At 46.1% G+C, this 17,814-nt stretch overlaps 1 protein-coding gene across 8 annotated transcripts in view; it reads right to left on the bottom strand.

Moving 5' to 3' along the window:
• The window catches only part of Fhod3 (formin homology 2 domain containing 3), a 426,147-nt gene that overhangs the window by 106,858 nt on the left and 301,475 nt on the right, over positions 1 to 17,814 (bottom strand). For 4 of the 8 annotated variants that reach the window (XM_028867156.2, XM_028867157.2, XM_037197014.1 and 1 more), the window contains exon 11: positions 2,430 to 2,525. The exons of the other annotated variants lie outside the window; for them this stretch is intronic. In XM_028867156.2, the coding sequence (XP_028722989.1) occupies positions 2,430 to 2,525 (96 nt within the window). The remainder of the gene's footprint in view (positions 1 to 2,429; positions 2,526 to 17,814) is intronic. 8 annotated transcript variants of the gene reach the window in all.

Here is a 17,814-nt window from a genome sequence, read left to right as displayed (position 1 = left end):
GAGGATTCATGGAACCTCACTATGCGGTCTTAAGACACAGGCAGAGTCCATCAGCAGAAGTGTCCGTGTGCCCAGTTGCCCCTGGCCACCTGAGGGGATAGATATTCAGAGAGCAAGGGGGCATCTCCTAGACAATGTGCCTCTGGGCAGACAGAGGCTTTGGGAGGGGTTTACTGTGCCCTGTGGGTTCTTCTGTGCCCACTGTGGGCACCCCCCGTTCTCTTCAGGGTACACTGACGGGCACCTGAAATTTCACAATTTAAACCTTATCTCTTTGTCTTAGTCACAGAAGATCCGTCCTCCTGCTGAAAAACATGTGCTTTAGGAGGAGCTTCCAGAGCTCTTTCCAGTGCAGATGTAGATGTGGGAAAAGGGAAAACAAGGACTGTACCACACCGAAGGGAGGCGACGGCATGAGGAAGACGGGATCTGCTGCTTCTCTTCCAGGGCCTAGCACTAAACTTTCAACAACTGGGCTCCTCCAGTCAGGCCCATAGCTACAGTGACATGCTGCCATGCCCAGACAGGCCCATCACAGGGAATGGTATATATACTTAGTAACTTGATTGTGTCATGATGTAAGATACACAAAATTGTTATGTGGCTGCCTGAAATAGATGCAGTGTTTTTCAATGAAATATTTGTTTTTTTGTTTATTTATTTATTTATTATGTATACAGAAGAGGGCGCCAGACCTCATTACAGATGGTTGTGAGCCACCATGTGGTTGCTGGGAATTGAACTCAGGACCTTTGGAAGAAGTCTTAACTCTTAACCTCTGAGCCATCTCTCCAGCCCCAAAATAATTTTTAAAGTTAAAAAAAATTCCATCTGGAGGACTGGAGTTAGACATTTGACTATGTTAACACATTTATAATATGAGAACCTGTGTAAAATTTCATGTTTCAAAACTATAGTCCCGTCTCCCAGACAGTGTGATTGACAGCCATGCAGGTTGGGGAATAGAAAGTAAACTGCTTCCTTTCTTGGGTCAAATGCAGAGTCCTCCACCTGTTTGCACAGGGAACAGGGGTGGCACTGAGGGACATCCTTCCCAACGAGATCCCCCCACCTATTCTGCAGATACTGAACCTTGGGGTTCAAGGTTTCTGGGACAGAACATGCACTGTTGAACACATCCAAAGTCATTCCAGTGTGCTTACAGAGTCTGCATAATTCCCTGTGGCTCATTTTCATGCTAAGGTGGGATTGTCAAACTTATCCCCTTCCCAGGTCCCCAAATGACCCATCCCTACCCACAAGTCTGGCCCGTCATGGGGCAGGGCTGTTTCCTGCTGATCCTCCTTCCTCTCTTATTCCAAAATGTGTGACTAGTTCTCCATCATTAGTTCATGGCTTTCCTCTGTGCCAGCTGGCTTCCCTGCAGGCCTTCCTGAAGGGGAAGGCGAAGGAAACCACCATTTTGTCAGTTTCCAGAAGATTCTATCATACTTAGCAACAGGAGGATGACTTAGTAGTCAGTGATGCTATTATGTAGATGGAGAACAAGACAGGTGAAGGGTTTTGCTAAGTAACCCTGAACTTGGAAGTTGGCAAGAGAAACATTTCACTCTAACTTAATATGTCACTGAGTAAAAACATTAATTTATAGTGACAAATAAGTGAAGAGAATTATTCAAGTATGAAACCATTTTAGAATAGTGGAAGATGAAGTTACTCATGGGTATTCTTGCTTTATAAAAAGATGATTTGAGAGAAATATCTATAAAATTTAAGATATCCATAAGGCATCTGGGAGGGGTTTACTGTGCCCTACTGGCTCTCCTGTGCCCATGTTCTGAACCTTCCCTTTTCTCTTTGGGGTACACTGAGCAGGGACAGAATGGACTTTACTGAGGCAAATGGACGACAACAAGCTCTCTGAAAGGCTATAAGCCTATGTTAGGTGTCCTGGGTATAAACACAAATACTAGGTGCGTTTTCTGTGCTATATAGAATGAACATTATTCCCTGCCACTTGTATAAAACAGTATTTGAATAACTAACAAAGCAGTTACCACACATATTAATTGATACTGTACTAGCAAAATTAGGGAAGGGGAACATGCAGAAGTCTAACTGTGGTCCGTCCTGGAAAGATCTTAAACCTCCTAAGTGCAAATAAGTTTTTGTAATCACCATCAATGTGGTCTAGCAAATACCTTGGTGATGGAGGAAAGGGTGTTTAGGAAAACAATGGTGTGCTTTTTTCTCCCCCCTATAAATAGTGGCCATGGCCACACAGGCTGTATTTGAATGTAGAGTGCAGGTTATTTCTACAGTTCTGTGGCTTATGCACAGGGACATGAGGGGTTGCCCTTGTGAGCTGGCAAAGGACAGAGGATCATGAAGAAGCAGTGATAGCAAATGGACTATGAGGAAGGAGTCTGGCTTTTCGTATGAGCCTAGGTGGGCCCAGCCCTCAGTACCTGTCCTTGCCCTGACACTGGGCATTGTCCTCTCCCTCCTCCTCTGAATTGGGCTCCGTGATTGGCTGTTCTTCTTCCTCTTCCTCCTCCTCATCCCTGAGACAAGACCAGGAAAAAAGAAACACACAGAAACAAGATGGAAAAGCAAGATGGGCATCACAAACAGGACACCAAAGCACAGAAAGCCAGCTGGGTGAAAGGAGAAGGCCATAGTCCAGCAGGATAGTCCAGGTGGTTCTAAGGGACCCTTAGTGTGGGGAGGAGATGATGAAACCCACAAGAGAACTTCTCTGTCATCACGATTGAATGCCATTACCCTGAACTCTCCACATATGATTCAGAGACGCTTCCCACCTTGGGAGGACCTTCTGTGTGGCTTACCCCACACTTCACTGAATCGCCTGGTCAATGTGCTTGGAGATGCAAGCTCCTGCTGCAGCCACAGAGCTTGCATCACTCAGGGGCTGACCAATTGACTAACCTCTATGGTGGCACACAGTTCTAGAAGGATACTCCTTGTATTTCAGTGAGTGTTTCTGGGAACCAGGCTCATCCCCTACTTCAAGGACATGTTCAACATCATCTCTGGGATCTCTCTCAGTCTTTTCAGGAACTGACTCACTATGGGGATGAGTCTGGAGCCACCTGTAACTTCTGAGTGACAAGGAACATCCAGTTGCTGGGCATGGTGGCACATGCCTGTTATCCCAGTACTCAAGAGGCAAGACAAGTTCAAGGCCAACCTGGTCCATATAGTGAGTTCCCAGCCAGCCAGAGCTATGTATTCAGATGCTGTCTCAAACAAAACAACCCCATCAAAATACACACAGAAAAGCAAAGGCAAGGAGAGAGGAAAGCAGTCCTCGGATGACTTTAACACCTGTATCCAACAACTCTCGCTGATGGAAGATGCTGTGGATCTAAAATGGGCTCCACCAGCCCCTGGTTTGAGTTCTTGTTCTCCAGTGGGTGATGCCATCCGGGGAAGCCAGGCTTGCTTACTCAGTAGGTGGATCAGGAGAGGTGGTGTCGGAAGGTGACTGTGGAGCCCAGGCCCTGGTCCCCATCATACTTTCTACGTCCTCATCTGCAGTGGCGTGAAAAGCTCCCTTTTCTCTTTGAACTTTTTCACACAATTTGGAATTATGATTGTAATTATAATAAATTCCTTTGACATTTATGTCTTGTAAACCTTCTCCCCTGTGTATTGTTTTTGAGCTTACTTTATGAGGTCTTTTTATGAACAAAATTTTTAGTAAGATCCAGTTTATTTTTGGTGGTTAGTGCTTTTTATATTTGATGTGATTTTTTTTCTTTTTCTTATATCAAGCCTTTGTCTGTCAAATAATTTTCATTCATTTGTTAAGATGATAATATGATTTTCCCTTTTCTTCCTGGAAAAATGCAACAAACTGCAAAGACTGCTATTTTTAAGCCATAAAGCCAACCTTGCACTCCATGAACTTCACTCTGTTGCAGCATGTTTGTGACTGATCAGACATGGCAGGAAGAAAGATCAGGACCGACACAGTGACATTCATGGAGATGTGTCTCAGGGCCTGTGTTGGGTGCCTCTATCACAAAGACAGAGACCAGTGGACAGCAGGGCACCAGCCATCCTGCAGTGCCAAAGGCCCGGACTACCACAGCCCATCTGCCCTGCCAAGCTCACACAGACTGTGCTCACACTCCACAAGTCACCAGTGGTCCTTCTTCTCCTTCCCCTGCTCCCACTGCACCAGGCTCACTATCCACAATCACTAACTAGAGGTCATCATCCCTCAGCCTGATCGAGAGTTTGCTGGAGCTGTGACTTCTGGTCTACCCTGAATTCCACCTGTCTTGCCCATCCATGAGCTTTGTCACAACTGAGCCTCCCCTCCAAAATAACCTGACCCCCCCCCACACACTCACAGGTAGAGACAGGGAGGTTCTGAAGCCAGGCTGCCTACCCTTGCTCTCTGCCCCTACCACTTCTGAGCAATGCCAGCTGTGGGCCTCAGTGTCCATGTTCCTGTATGTAGTGATAGTAACGGCCTCCTGAGAGAGCAGCGCTGTCCACGGAAAACACATTGACAAGTTTTGAGGTACAGTAAAGAGGTGAGAACTACCTGCCATCATTGCCATCAGCATCACGGGCCATCAACACTATCCTCATCATCATTTCCTCTTCCTTTTCCTATTCCTCTCTTCCCCTCTTCCTCCTGGCCCTCTGAGGAAAACTCTCACCTCCCTACTGATGAAGACTCAGAGCGGTCAGCTTCCCAGAGGGAGGAGGCACACCACACCACAAAGGCATGCTCCCCTACTGGCAGCAGCAAGCTCCCGTCATTGTTGGCTCTGCCCTTTGACTCTCCTTTCCCTGGCATATGAAGATGACTACCCTGACATAAATGCCATGCTGCCTCCTTAAATCCCACGACCAACCATCACACAGCACATGAGTGATGCAGCCTTACAATCACAGTGGCAGGTAGGACAAAAGGCAGGCGGCACATTGACACACTCGGAGGCCCACTTCTATGGGAGAAGCACTGGCCTTGTCCCATGATGTCACAGGGGAGAGAAGGAAAACATGTCCCCCATGGCCTTGGACTACCTATGCTGATTTGATTTAGTTTTATTACGCCTATGATAAAATAAGCAAACCAAATGATTTCCATGCTAATAATATTAAAGGCTGAAGAAGTGATCCAGATCACTTAGCTTTTTCCAAGCTGGCTTTTCTCCTAAAGCATGACTGTTTATGGTTGATCCTATTTTACTGAGGAATTCTGGATGTTTGGCCTCTAGCTTTCAAATGCTTCATTTCTTGGGTTTTGCTTTAAAACAAGGTCACTCTCAGTCTGTATTCCAGGATGGTCTTGAACTCATGACAATCATCTACCCTCAGCTTCCCAGGTACTGGGATTTTGACGGTGAGCCACCACACACAACTTGATTTTGCTTGATTTCAATTGATGAGGGATTACTCACAGGCACAAGCTTGCTGTGAATTGATACGTAATTTCCTTTACACAAGAAAATACCCCCAGATTTGTGTCCACTTCACCCCCACCCATGTTGGAAAAGCCAGAGGCCCACAGCCTGTTCAGTTCTGCAGGACATAGTTTCCACCATAGTCAATTTAACTTTCCCAAATTTGTATCTCAGGGTAATGGCATGTCTCTTAGATTCCAAAAGCACAAACAGAGAGGATAAATGAATGTGGCCAAGCTGTTTCAGAAGCACAGTGCACACTTTCGGAACAAAGGTGAACAAAAGCAGACGAACTCATTTAGGAAGATACATACCAGGTGTGCATGTGTGAAAACGGCATAGAGAACCCTCCCATTCGGTATGTCAACTAAAGGAAAAGGCATATTAACTACACACCTAAGGTACAAAGTGTAACTGTGAAAGTGGGCGAAACTGTCACAGCTGGTAAACTCCTATAACATTCTGTTTTCACCTCTAAGTTGGGGAGCTACATTAACACCACAGCAAGACACCATTTCATTTCTACCATGCAAAGTTGCCTGACACACTACATGCAGAAGAGAGCATAGGCCACCTCCCTGCTCTGTATTGCTGACAGGAAGGTGAGGGGGTTAAGCACTTTAACATTGTAGTTAGAGCTCTCCTGTAAACACGTTTATGTCCTTACCCAGAGTCTACACCTCTGTACCCTCAGGGAGACATGCTGAACCAAGATGACCCCTCCCAACCCAAAGCACACTTTGTCCCACCTGTGTGGATGGGGAGATATGGGCATCTAGTGGGCAGAAGTAAACAATAGTCCCCAACAAGGAACATTAGGTCCAAGATGTCCACAGTGCCCAAATTCCCTTCCCTCAGGGTCCTCAAGTTTTTGGACACAAGAAAGAACCCAAGAATGTTTTCAGGAGCACTGGGTTTAACTGTCCCAAACTGGAAGTGACCAAAATGTCCACCAAAAGAAAAAAGAATGAGTGTACCACGATAACACAGAGCCCCTCAGAAGCGTGATGTACACGGAGGAAAACAGGCCAGCGGAGTGGTACACAGCAGGACATACATGTTTATCAATTTAAAAAAGCAAGTTTGAGTAATACATTGCTTAGTTCCACGTTTGTCATAGTTCATCATAATTATGGAAAACAGAACAACCCAAAGGACAATGGCAAATGCATATTTAAGCCTGTCACCCCAGGCCTAAGGATTCTAGGGCAATGGGCACGCAGATTGATGTCAGCATCAAGTGAGTCCAAATGCAGCTGGCAGGCTGAATGCATCCCCCAGATGTAGGTACATGGTCCACCACAGTTGCAGATGGTAATGCTGTGCCACAATGCCAAAAGGTGGGGCACTCCTCTGTCAGTTTTCTAGGGAGGTCAGTTTTACCGACGTTTTTGATGTTAATAAATACTATATAAAATAAACCAGACTAAAACCACAGGCCAAAACCTGTGACGACAAAACCTCATGAACCAAGGATGACGACTGTTCTAGTTCCATACAATTGGGACATCTTATATCATAATTAGATGAAAAACATTTCACTGAAATACTTTGCTGAGCTTAAGACAGAAAGTGCCCCCTCGGGCATGGTTCTCATGGCTCTGCATTAGCAAATGCTTAAACTGTAGTTTCCCCTCAGTCTGTCTGTGACTCACGCTTTCTGTTAACATCAAGGTTGTTTCTAGGATACCCGGGGCCCAAGCCTGAAGATTTTCAATTAGTGTTCTTAATCAGTTACGACAAATATCTGACCAAGTGCAGCGGTGATGTAATTTAGAAATAAAGTTTTGCCATCTGCCAAATGAAACAAAAGTTCCCTCAAAAGAGCTATACCAGCCAAGTGGATGAAAGACATCTGACAGAGTCCAGCTGCTGCGCTAACGTTTCCATGGTGACAACCCAAAGTTAGACAGGAAAGTATTTATTGTCCCTGCAACACGCACCACTCAGGAGGAGCATGGAGCACAGCTCAGGAACCCCAACAGACCCAAGAAACTGGCATCTCGAGGCAAAAGCCTTTAGTTTGCTATTTTGATTAGAGTCAAACACTAATGATTCCAGCACATTCCTGTGGGGGAAAAAATAGGGTCTTGTAATCTGGCTAAATTTAATCTGCAGAGTGTAAACATCAGTAGGAAGAAACACAATTAGCAGCTGGGGCTGCAGATCTGCTCAGGTGTAAACAGATGAATCCAGTGAGAGCAACAGGCAGGGGCCTCTTTCCTTTAGCAGATACCTTGATTTTATGTAAATAATTTCTCCTAGCCACAGTTGCTAATCCATTGTTTCAAACGTACCTGAAGTGTCTAAGAAACCAACACGAAGGAGGTAGATTGCAGTGTTCCAAACACTTCTAGAAGGCAGCAAGTAGGGTCCCAGGTTGCTAGCCTCCGAGAACCTGCCTCAGGTATGGCTTCAATCTATCTAAATCCTTGGTCCACCCAGGGCTCTCTCTCTCCTATCACACCTAAAAGAACATGTCTCAGCCATATGGGAGCCTCCATTGCTGGCCCATGTCACTGAGGGAATGAAACACGTGTCCACAATGCCTCTTTCTACCAATCATGCATCTGACATACACCTTCTCTGGGCAAGCTTGCTTTTAAGTCAAACACAGGTTGAGCATCTCACCTGCAAGTATAAACTCTGAAACCCTCAAAACCTGAAACTTTCTGAGCACTGGCAACTCCTTCTAAGGGGAAACCCCAAACCTGATGTCACGTGATAGATTTCCATCAGAACATAGGTACTAAAATTGTCTTAACACTAGGTGTACACAGTAGACACAAAACTGAAGTGAGCTTCATGCTTAAGCTTGGGTCAGATGCCTAAGGCATCTCACCATGCATTCTCAAAGCATTATGGGTAAGGATAGGCAGCCTCTCTAGTGGTATTCTCCTATGCTTTCTACTGTCTCGAGTTTTCCATCAATGAGGAGTGTATTTAGGAGGTGAGAACTTATCACATCTCTTAGATATGAACAGGACAGGGTATTGTGTGCTTAGAAGCAGTTATCAAGTATAACTGCCACAAGGAATCCCAAGGTGCTTCGGAGCTTCAGTGTGTGGTACCATCTGTTCAATTCGTGACCCCGTTTGCTTCTACAACTAATTGGCCTTTTGCATGCTTTGATTCAACATTCCACAATCAACTTTTAATATGGTAATCATGTAGATTGGTGTGTAGAGATAAACCCCAAAGGCTGCATTTCAGCCAGGCTTCTTCTCAGCAACCCCATCTCTGTTTTCTATCCCCAGTCGTGCCCACAAAATTGCCAGTGGCAACCACGGGAGCTGGGGGGCAGGCAGTTGCTTTCTCCATTATTGTCCATCTGCTGGTGGAAATATCCACGAGAAATGAACTGCCTGTAAAGGAGGTAACCGGAAGATTCTTTACAAAGCAGGAGCCAGAACTATCTGCAGAGATTATCCCCTATGAATTGAAGTTCCATAGAGGAGAGAGGGGTGGGGAGAGGGGGAGAGGCGGAGAAGGCAAGAGAGGGAAAGGAGGAAAGAGGAGAGGGAGGGGGGAAAGGAGACAGATACAAAGGGACAGAAGTTACAGCTCTGTTAAAGATACTACAAGGCCAAGTGAGTGAACTTCAAAGTTATGAACAGGTAGAATGTTGCAGACCAGAGCCAAGTTATCTTGGACGAGTTTCAGTCCCTTTGAAAGCTCTGCACTATCCACCCCAGGGACTTACCTAACACCCCATGGCCATCACAGCTTTACAATGTATTCTTAGCAGACCAATCAAGATTTTACCAACCTCAAAGCTAATTTGCCACCGGATAGCATCTGAAACCCATAACAGAGTTTAACCTCTCTACCAATACATTTAATGAACATTTTGATTTAGGAATTTCTTGGCACTATAACTAATAAAATCTCATATGACCACTTTCATGGAGGACCATAGCATTTGGGGAGAGCTAAAGGTATGCTCCTGGGCCATGGTCACTCATATTTGGCTACACACTCTCTTTGCTATGATTACTGTTTTTGTGATGATATATCCAAGGACCTCTTGATGCTTAACCTCAATTTTCAGCTTGATTAAATGAGAAATACTTGAGAAATTGGTGAGGCTCACCTCTGGCTGTGTGTGTTGAGAGTGTCTCCAGAGAGAATGAGTGGAACGGGGAAGCCCCACTCTGAGCGTGGGTAGAACCGTTCCACAGGCTAGTGGCTCAGATGGGATAAAAGCTGGGAAAGAGAAAGCCCACCAGTGAAGACATCTTCTCTTTGCTTCCTGTTCATTCATGAGGTAAGCTGCTCTGCTCTAGCATACACTTGGCCATGAAGGACAGAACCCTCTGAAGCCCTGAGCCTAAATCTCTCCTCCCTTAGATGGTTTGGCTCAGACGTTCTGTCATAGCAATGGAAACCTACTAGAGAACTCAATGCATGGTACTGAGTCTCACTGCCCCTTGCACACTCATAGATCTCACTGTGACTCAAACAGGGTTAGGCTCATTTTAGTCCTGAAGCAGCTCCTTGGGAGATCAAATGACAAGGCCACCAACTCTTTCCCAAACTTATGCTTTTAAGCCCCCATGACTGTCCAGGAGCAACAGCCACCTCAGCCCAGTGATTCACATCCTTGAGAGATGTTTGAAAACAGAGATGCTCAGATCTTGCTTTTGCAAATTGCATCCTAGGGTTGGCTTGAGCATGGGATATTAAAGGGCTCAGAAACATTGCCCTAGGTCCAAGATACCACTGTTTTCCAGCAGTTTTGTCTCAATAGCTTCCACCTGGGCTCCTATTTCTAGTCTCTGTCACCTTCAACCCAATCCCAATCAGGCAGATGGGCACTGCTTCAAATATGCATGGCTGGCATGGCTGAACTCACCTGCCAAATAATCCCCAGACTTCATGCTGTGAGTCCCAAGGTCTTGAATGACCCAACCTGCTTACCATACGAGCTCATCTCCTGCCACCTCTGTCTCCCTCCACAGTCTACAATCTTGCCTCTGCAGCTCTCCAGAGTGTCTAGAGGACACTCAGGCACACCAAGCTCTCTTCTCCATCTCCTGCTGAACATAATGTTCCCATTCTTTCTTATCCTTTCTTGAGCCGCTCCTATCCTGCTATTCTCTTTTCTAAAAGCAGCTTTACATGAACATTTAATGATAGGATTTGATAGTCTTTTTGAGAGAGTCTAACATTAGTAACAAAAGGTAAGTCCTCTTTTATCAGAAATACTGTTATGAATTTAGAGACCAAACAACGGGACTAGAAGAACTGAAGTTGAGTGTGGTGGTGCACACTTGTTGTTCCAGGAGGGAATTGAGAGGAATCAAGAGTCAAGAACCAAGAATCAAAAGGCCAGTTTTGTCTACCTGAGACCGAGCTTCAAACAAACAAAAACCAGTGAAGCATAATCTACAAATGCTAGACACCTGATGACTGGCAAGTGTGCTGGCATTTCCAATGTCATGCATTTCTTGCAGCTGCTCCTTATAACGGTGATGCTTTGCTGTCCCCGGTAATATTGCAATGGCTGTCGCTGCACACTTCGTCACGTTCTCCCTGAGAGCCCATGCTTGTTTCTGCCCTGCCCTCGTCACACAGCTGACTGCTCCCCTTCCAAAGCCACCCATGTGTATTGCTGTCACATTCAGTCGCATACTCTCTTATGAAACTGTGATCTTTGTAATGGCCATAGTTTCAAATCCAAGCATATGTGGGCGTGAGAACGTAGGCGTAGAGGAACACATGCATATGATTTGGGTCTGCTGATAAAAGGGGCTAATATTCCTAGCTCACCAAACTCGGTCAGTCACTAAAGGCAAAGCTCAGAACATGTGCTGCTACAAAGCATGTCACTGCAAGGCTGCTCAGAAAGAGCAGGCAGTTTGGGTTTCTCCAGTGGAGGCGTCTTGCTCATCTACTTGGTAACAAAAGCTCTTATGACTGTGGACAAGTCCTAAAACACAAATAATACTAGGTCAGAGGCGATTGAGAAGTTTCTTCTTCTGATGTCATGATTCAAATTGCCCCCCTACCCCCACCCCACCCCCCACACACTGAGAAGGCAAATTTGCAAAACTGGTCATAAATATAAGAAATGCAGCAAAAGAAAATGGCTTCTCGAGTCTCACAAGCACTCGCTTCCCTTTCAGGAGGCCTGCCCGTGGCATGCAGCCATGACACACTGTCCACTCCCCCGCCTTGCCCTGTCCTGCCCATGGAGCTGCAGGGGAGAAGTGCCAGCGTGCAGCAGGCCTGGACTGGCCACTTCCTCCAGAGAGCTCATCTCTAGTCACCTTTTAATCTCGTGTTTATAAAACCCAAACCGCATGGCAGGAGCAAAGATCTCAGGAATGAAATGATGTCTCTGGGGCAATGTGGATTCTGTAACCAAGTCTTCCCAAAGTTCCTTGAATTGCCTCTGGCCCCTACTGAGTCTCTGTGTCCTTGGGAAGCAGTTTTCTCAAGATAATCAAAATTATTCACCTTCCAAAAGGTGCCCAAGACCCCTGAGCTCTGAAGGGCATGGTTCGAGGTACAGGGGCAGCCCTGCCTTGGGCTTGGTTCTACTGTGACCACTCGGCAACTATTTACTGACTCTTTATTTAACCTCTGTGCTGGGTGCCTATGTAAGACAGTTTACATAGTTCACCTCTTTCTTGGTCAACCTCTGGAACAGATCCTGTTAGTGCACCCAGAGGTTAAGGACAATCCCAGGGTCCCCTTGCATTAAACTGGGATTAACCCCAGGGAGGAAAATCCTAGCATCATGAGCGTAACGGTTATGACATGCTATCTCTGCTTAGGATAACCAGCTGGAGAAAATGGCTTTCTTTAATAACTGGATGAAGCTACTTATTCTTCCTTCTCCCCCTCCCCAAATAGTAGCAGCTCTCATGCCTGTATTCACATGCATGAGGAACCCACCAACTCACCTCTCCTGCCAACACTCTCCCTCTTCACTCCACTAATGCCCTGCATCCACCAGGAAGCAAAGAGATACAATGGGTATCCATGATACCACGAGGTATGCCTGGACCACAGTTATGGCCCATGCCAATTCTGAGAAGTCTATCATAATGATGGCTTCATTTTGAAATTAAAAAAAAAATGTTTTCAGCATGAGAATGGTGTTTCTATAATTGCTACCATCTTCTTGCACATATGGAGTAACAGTGTGGCTGCAGGCCAGGTCTGGCCTCTTCAGGTCTCCATGAACTCTTCTTCAACACTTCACCAGCATCACCTGTGTTCAGTAGTGACTTATCCTTTGTCACATTATCTTCAGGCTCATCCTTCATTAGTCTAGAATTATCATCAGAATCTCTCCATATAGGCCTTTCTTTGCCTCCTGCCCCCAGTCCCCTCTCTCTTACAGTGTCTTGCTATGTAGCCCCAGATGGCTGGCCCCAAACTCTTAGAGATCCTCCTACCTCTGCTTCTCAAGTACTAGGAGAACATGTATATACCACGATGCTCAGCCTGACCATAGCACTTAGGAAGCAAAGCTGATATTGCTCCTTCTATGACTGGATCTAATCATGCAATAACTCTTGGGAAAGCCCTGCCCTGCTCCCAAAGACATGTTGGGAACCACATGTCCCCATGTCTACATCATCATGGACCACCTCAGAAATCCAAGCTCAGCAGCAAAGGTTGTGAGTTTGTAGATCCTGGAAGGGAAGATGTGTCTTAAAGGAAACATGAGGTCTGTACAGGTCAAAGGGAAGCAAGCTCAGCTCTTCACCAACCAAATCAAAGACCGAACGAGAACATCAGTCAGGCCTTGCCTCTACCGCACACATGCATAACTGGTCTCCTTGTGAAGCCTCACACCATCAGAGCTCACCAGCACGAGAACCACCCACACATGAAGATGAGCACTTTAAAGGTTCCCTGACTGGGAAAGTGGGAGGCAGTCTCATTGGTAACATTTCATAAGATGATGATCCAGCACTTTCTTTCCCAGGGATTTATCATTGTTTCTCCATCTCCTTGCTTTATTTTTCCTGGGTTACAGTCTGGGTGTCACCTATCAGCTGTACATATTTGGATTCCACAGATGACTGGGATTTCTATTCATAGGTCCCTCAAACACACCACACCCAGACTCTACTGAGTGACCCAGCCCAGGGTCCTGCATTACTAGGTGCTTGGGAATCAGGTGACTTCGAACTTCATGATTGGATACAGTGTCCTGTAAACCATGCTCTTCTGCACCACATCACCTCCCCCCCTACTTTCTAACCTCCCCACATTTCCACTTCTAGCTACTCTGGTAGCAGTCTAGCTTCTCCCAATCTCCTCACCTGATCCAGCTCTCCCCCAATGCTTCCAGAGAGTTCTCACTGAAGGACTGCCCCCCCCCCCAACACATACACAGACCGGCTTTTCCATTTGAAACTCAAAGATTCCCAAATATATCCTGGCAAAGATAGGATTCCCGAGACATTGACAATCCAGTCACAGTAAGTTTTCCAAAAGTCAGGAACTTCACAAGTTGACTTCTTCCTCCAGCCCCACTGCTTCGCTCTTTGCTGCTACCCCTTTCCAAGCTCCTCCTTCCTTGACCCCATTTTTGTTCCTCTGGCCCACCATTTGCTAGAGAATACTCAGGAAGGGCCTTGGACATCCCCACACTCCTGGCTGCCATCCAGCAATACTTCAGGAGGCCACAGACCCCATCGGCGCATCTCATTCATAACAAATCACTTACCATCAGATAAACTTTCCCAAGTAGCTACTTGCTGCCCGTGGTACCAGTGGTTGTTAATCTGGTGGTTGTGAAATCCTCTAGCAAGTTTATGCTAGAATGTAAAATATTCTCTCCAGTTCATGTCCGTAGTTATTTAACAATTACCATCTTTAATAGAACATCTCGGGCAGCTTCAGGGCATGATGCAGCTAACATAACCCTCACCTGGCTAAGAACACATTTTTGTTGTCTATCCTAACTCTCCTCCCACCCTCTTAAAGCACTATCATCATTAAGGGTCCATATGAGGCTGAGATCAATCCTGAGGGTCATACCTCTGCTCTAGACCACCACATCTGTTCCTTCCTGTACCTGGCCAAGCCTAGCTGTAGGAGCCAGCACTAAACAGGTCACCTGAGCCAACGACTTTTATAAGTTAAACTTGTAGAACGCCTACTTGTTTCATTGTACACTTTTTCCTTGTAAACAAATTGCTCATTGCCAACTCCTTCCAAGAGATAGGTCAACTTCATTACTTTGCTGCAGACCCTACAGGTAATCACTGAATGAATCCTGTAACCCTGGCAACAGAGCCCTGTGGGCAAGTCCTGTCCTAAAACTTAAGCAACCAAATACATCTCCTTCTCATTAAAATATAGGAAGATGAGCTCACCGGTCCAGTGGGTTCCATAATTAGGCTCCCTATTTGCCCACTGCTTCCTGTGGCTGGTGGAATGATGCCAATGCCCTCCCCTACTTTATAGGAGTCCAGTGAACATCCCCTCCAACCCCCTCCCTGTACTCATACCCACAGGCTCACCTCAAGGCTTGGCTCTCCTCATCCCACCACCCACTGGGCCACTAATTGGTGTGTGCACTGACTATGAGATGCTAAACCATTAGGGTGACTTAGACCCTGCTTCTCCTCAGCATCCAACCATTGCGACTCAGCTGAGGCTTCCTTTCAGTGGGTATCCTCTGTACCATCCTTTCTGCATCTCTTCTGGAATGGCCAGTTAGTCACTGTTCACTGGGAAAGCTTGGTCCAGAATCAGTATGTTCAGAAGTCCTTTTCAGAAGCCATGTCAGTGCCCATTCACAAGAAAAGCAAACCCAATGATAACTTCAATATCAAAACCAATAACCAACACAGTTCTTTAAGATTACCAAGCTCAAGGAACCATTTGCTCTGATGACTTTTTCTTTCTTGGGGAATCTAATTCACCCCCTAAATCATTGTCCCTCTCAAACATAGTCTAGCCCATCAGATAGCCTTTCTAGTCCTGTTTGACTGAAGACAAGCTCTAAACCATGACTGTCTGGGTTCCAAACCAGCAGTGCTACTGCTGAGCCATATGATCTAGGGCAAGTTCCCTGTCTCTCTGTGCTTCTGTTTCCCTGTCCGTTACATAAAAAGAACACTACAACTTTCTCCATGGAAATTTCAACACATTAAAAACTGCTTAGCACCTCAGCCAGCACACAGTGGGTTCTTCTTAAGTGCTACCTCAGCCAGCACACAGTGGGCACTTCCTAAGTCCCACCTCAGCCAGCACACAGTGGGTTCTTCTTAAGTGCTACCTCAGCCAGCACACAGTGGGCACTTCCTAAGTGCCACCTCAGCCAGCACACAGTGGGCACTTCCTAACTGCCACCTCAGCCAGCACACAGTGGGCGCTTCCTAAGTGCCACCTCAGCCAGCATACAGTGGGCACTTCCTAAGTGCTACCCCTGCTGTTACTTGTCTTAAAGAAAGGAAAAACAGCCCAGCAAGGCTGTGGCTCAGAGAACACACATTCCTGTGCAAGCATGACAATCAAAAGCCACACAGGAAACCGCTCATGTATGGGCATGCTGACAGTGTGTTTTATGTAAAAAGTGAGAAACATCATTTTTTTTTTAAGGTACTGGCGAGAGGCATGTGACCTCATGGAATTACAAAAACTCTGAAGAACTCCTAACACCAAGTGTAAGTAATGGTGTGCAAAAATGGCCAGTGACAGGCTGATGGGGGAGCAAACAGAGTAGTGTGTGACGGTGGTCCTGAGCATTTAAGTGTTCTCTGCTCTAGAGTCCCACAATGTTGAAATCTAAGTCCTTCAGCATCTAGAATTCCACTAAGGATTTATCCCAGGAAAGTGCAGCTGCTAGCAAATGCACAGGACCGTGTGCACAAATCTTCACTACTGCAAATTCAGCACCAGGAAAAACCAGGATGAAGCCAAGGCAAAATGAATGAGAGTATGGCGTTGTGGGCCATCTACACAGTGGGACACTGAGCAATACTTTTTTGATGTGGGATAGGTGCATGTATATGTATGTATGCAGGCATGCACCTGCCACAGCGCATGTGGAGGTCAAAAGACAACCTGGCGTGTCAGCACTCAGCATCCATCTTTTCTAAGAAAGGTCTAACAGATGACAGTGCACAGTCATTGATTCCTCTCGGCCATTTGCCCAGGAGATTAGATCTACAGAATCACAACAACAAGTGTTGTCAGATGAAACAGTAAGCTCCTCCCACTGGAGCCAGACCTACGGAACTCTAAAACCAGTCTCATCATACTAGGTAGTCCTCAGGCAAGGAACTTCAGCTCCACTTGCCTTAACCTCCTCTGCTGTCACAGGGCAATAAAAACAGTACCCACCCCGAGAGCAAAGACCTCAGGTGTTCAGCACATTGCCTGGCGGGTGGGTATGTGCTCAGTAGAGGTTTGTGGGCATTGTAGCTGACACTATTACTGAGATGCTATCTACTCCTACTATACAGCAATGGCCATATGTAAATTGGTATAAAGCTGTGATTAGTAGAGCCAGGCTCTGGACCTTACTCGCCTATGCTCAGACGTGTCTATCTTACGCTCAACTCCAAAGTGATTCTGAATGCCGCCCAAATGGCAGTAGACTTGGGGAGATCAAGGGTTCCTTAGGAGCCATGGTTTCTCAATCACCAAGTCTGGACTTGAGTTCCAGACACTAGCATCCCTGCAAAGCCCCACAACATCCCCTGTTAAACTCCTCTTTGCAGCTCAGATGGACTAGTGATCCCCTAGTCAGCACACCAGGCCTCAAGTTTACTGAGGATGGCTGAGATGGACCACATCTTCTCACATTTGCAAAGTACACATACAGGTCAAACCTCTGGGTTCCTGCCTACAAGGTCCATGACTATCTACAACATGTCTCTGTGCAGATCTGTATTAGTTAAAGGCTCTCCGTTGGACATAACATTAACTCCTTGGTGACAATCAGAAGATTTGCAGAAAGTTAGGCCCATTAATTTTTCATTATGGGCAGGGAGGGGCTTAACAAGGCTTCATTCCCCTCTGAAGCCCCATAGACCAGTTAATAGCATCTGGGAAGAGGTCATCATGAAGCCCTACCCTCCTCTAAGGATTTATAAAGTTAATGGTTGTAGGGGGAAGGGTTCACAAAGCCCCACCTGCCTCAGGGAGGTAGAAGTATCAGTTCAGAGCCTGGCTTCACTATTACAGCTTATTACATATGGCCTATACATATTACAGCAACTTGTATATGGTCATGGCTTTATAGTAGGGACCAGAGAGCATCTCAGTAATACCGACAGCTGCAATACTTGGAAAGCATTATTGAACACATAGCCACCCACCAGGCAATAATAGGTAGCTAATGGTTTCTGGGAGATCTTTTCCTTCAGGGGTATAGCTGTCCATAAGTTGCCCATACTCCTATAAGTTACACCAGTTAGACTCACTG

This window comes from Peromyscus leucopus, chromosome 19, assembly GCF_004664715.2.
Source record: "Peromyscus leucopus breed LL Stock chromosome 19, UCI_PerLeu_2.1, whole genome shotgun sequence".
NCBI classification, from domain to species: domain Eukaryota; kingdom Metazoa; phylum Chordata; class Mammalia; order Rodentia; family Cricetidae; genus Peromyscus; species Peromyscus leucopus.
This window is presented reverse-complemented; position numbering and strand designations above follow the sequence as displayed.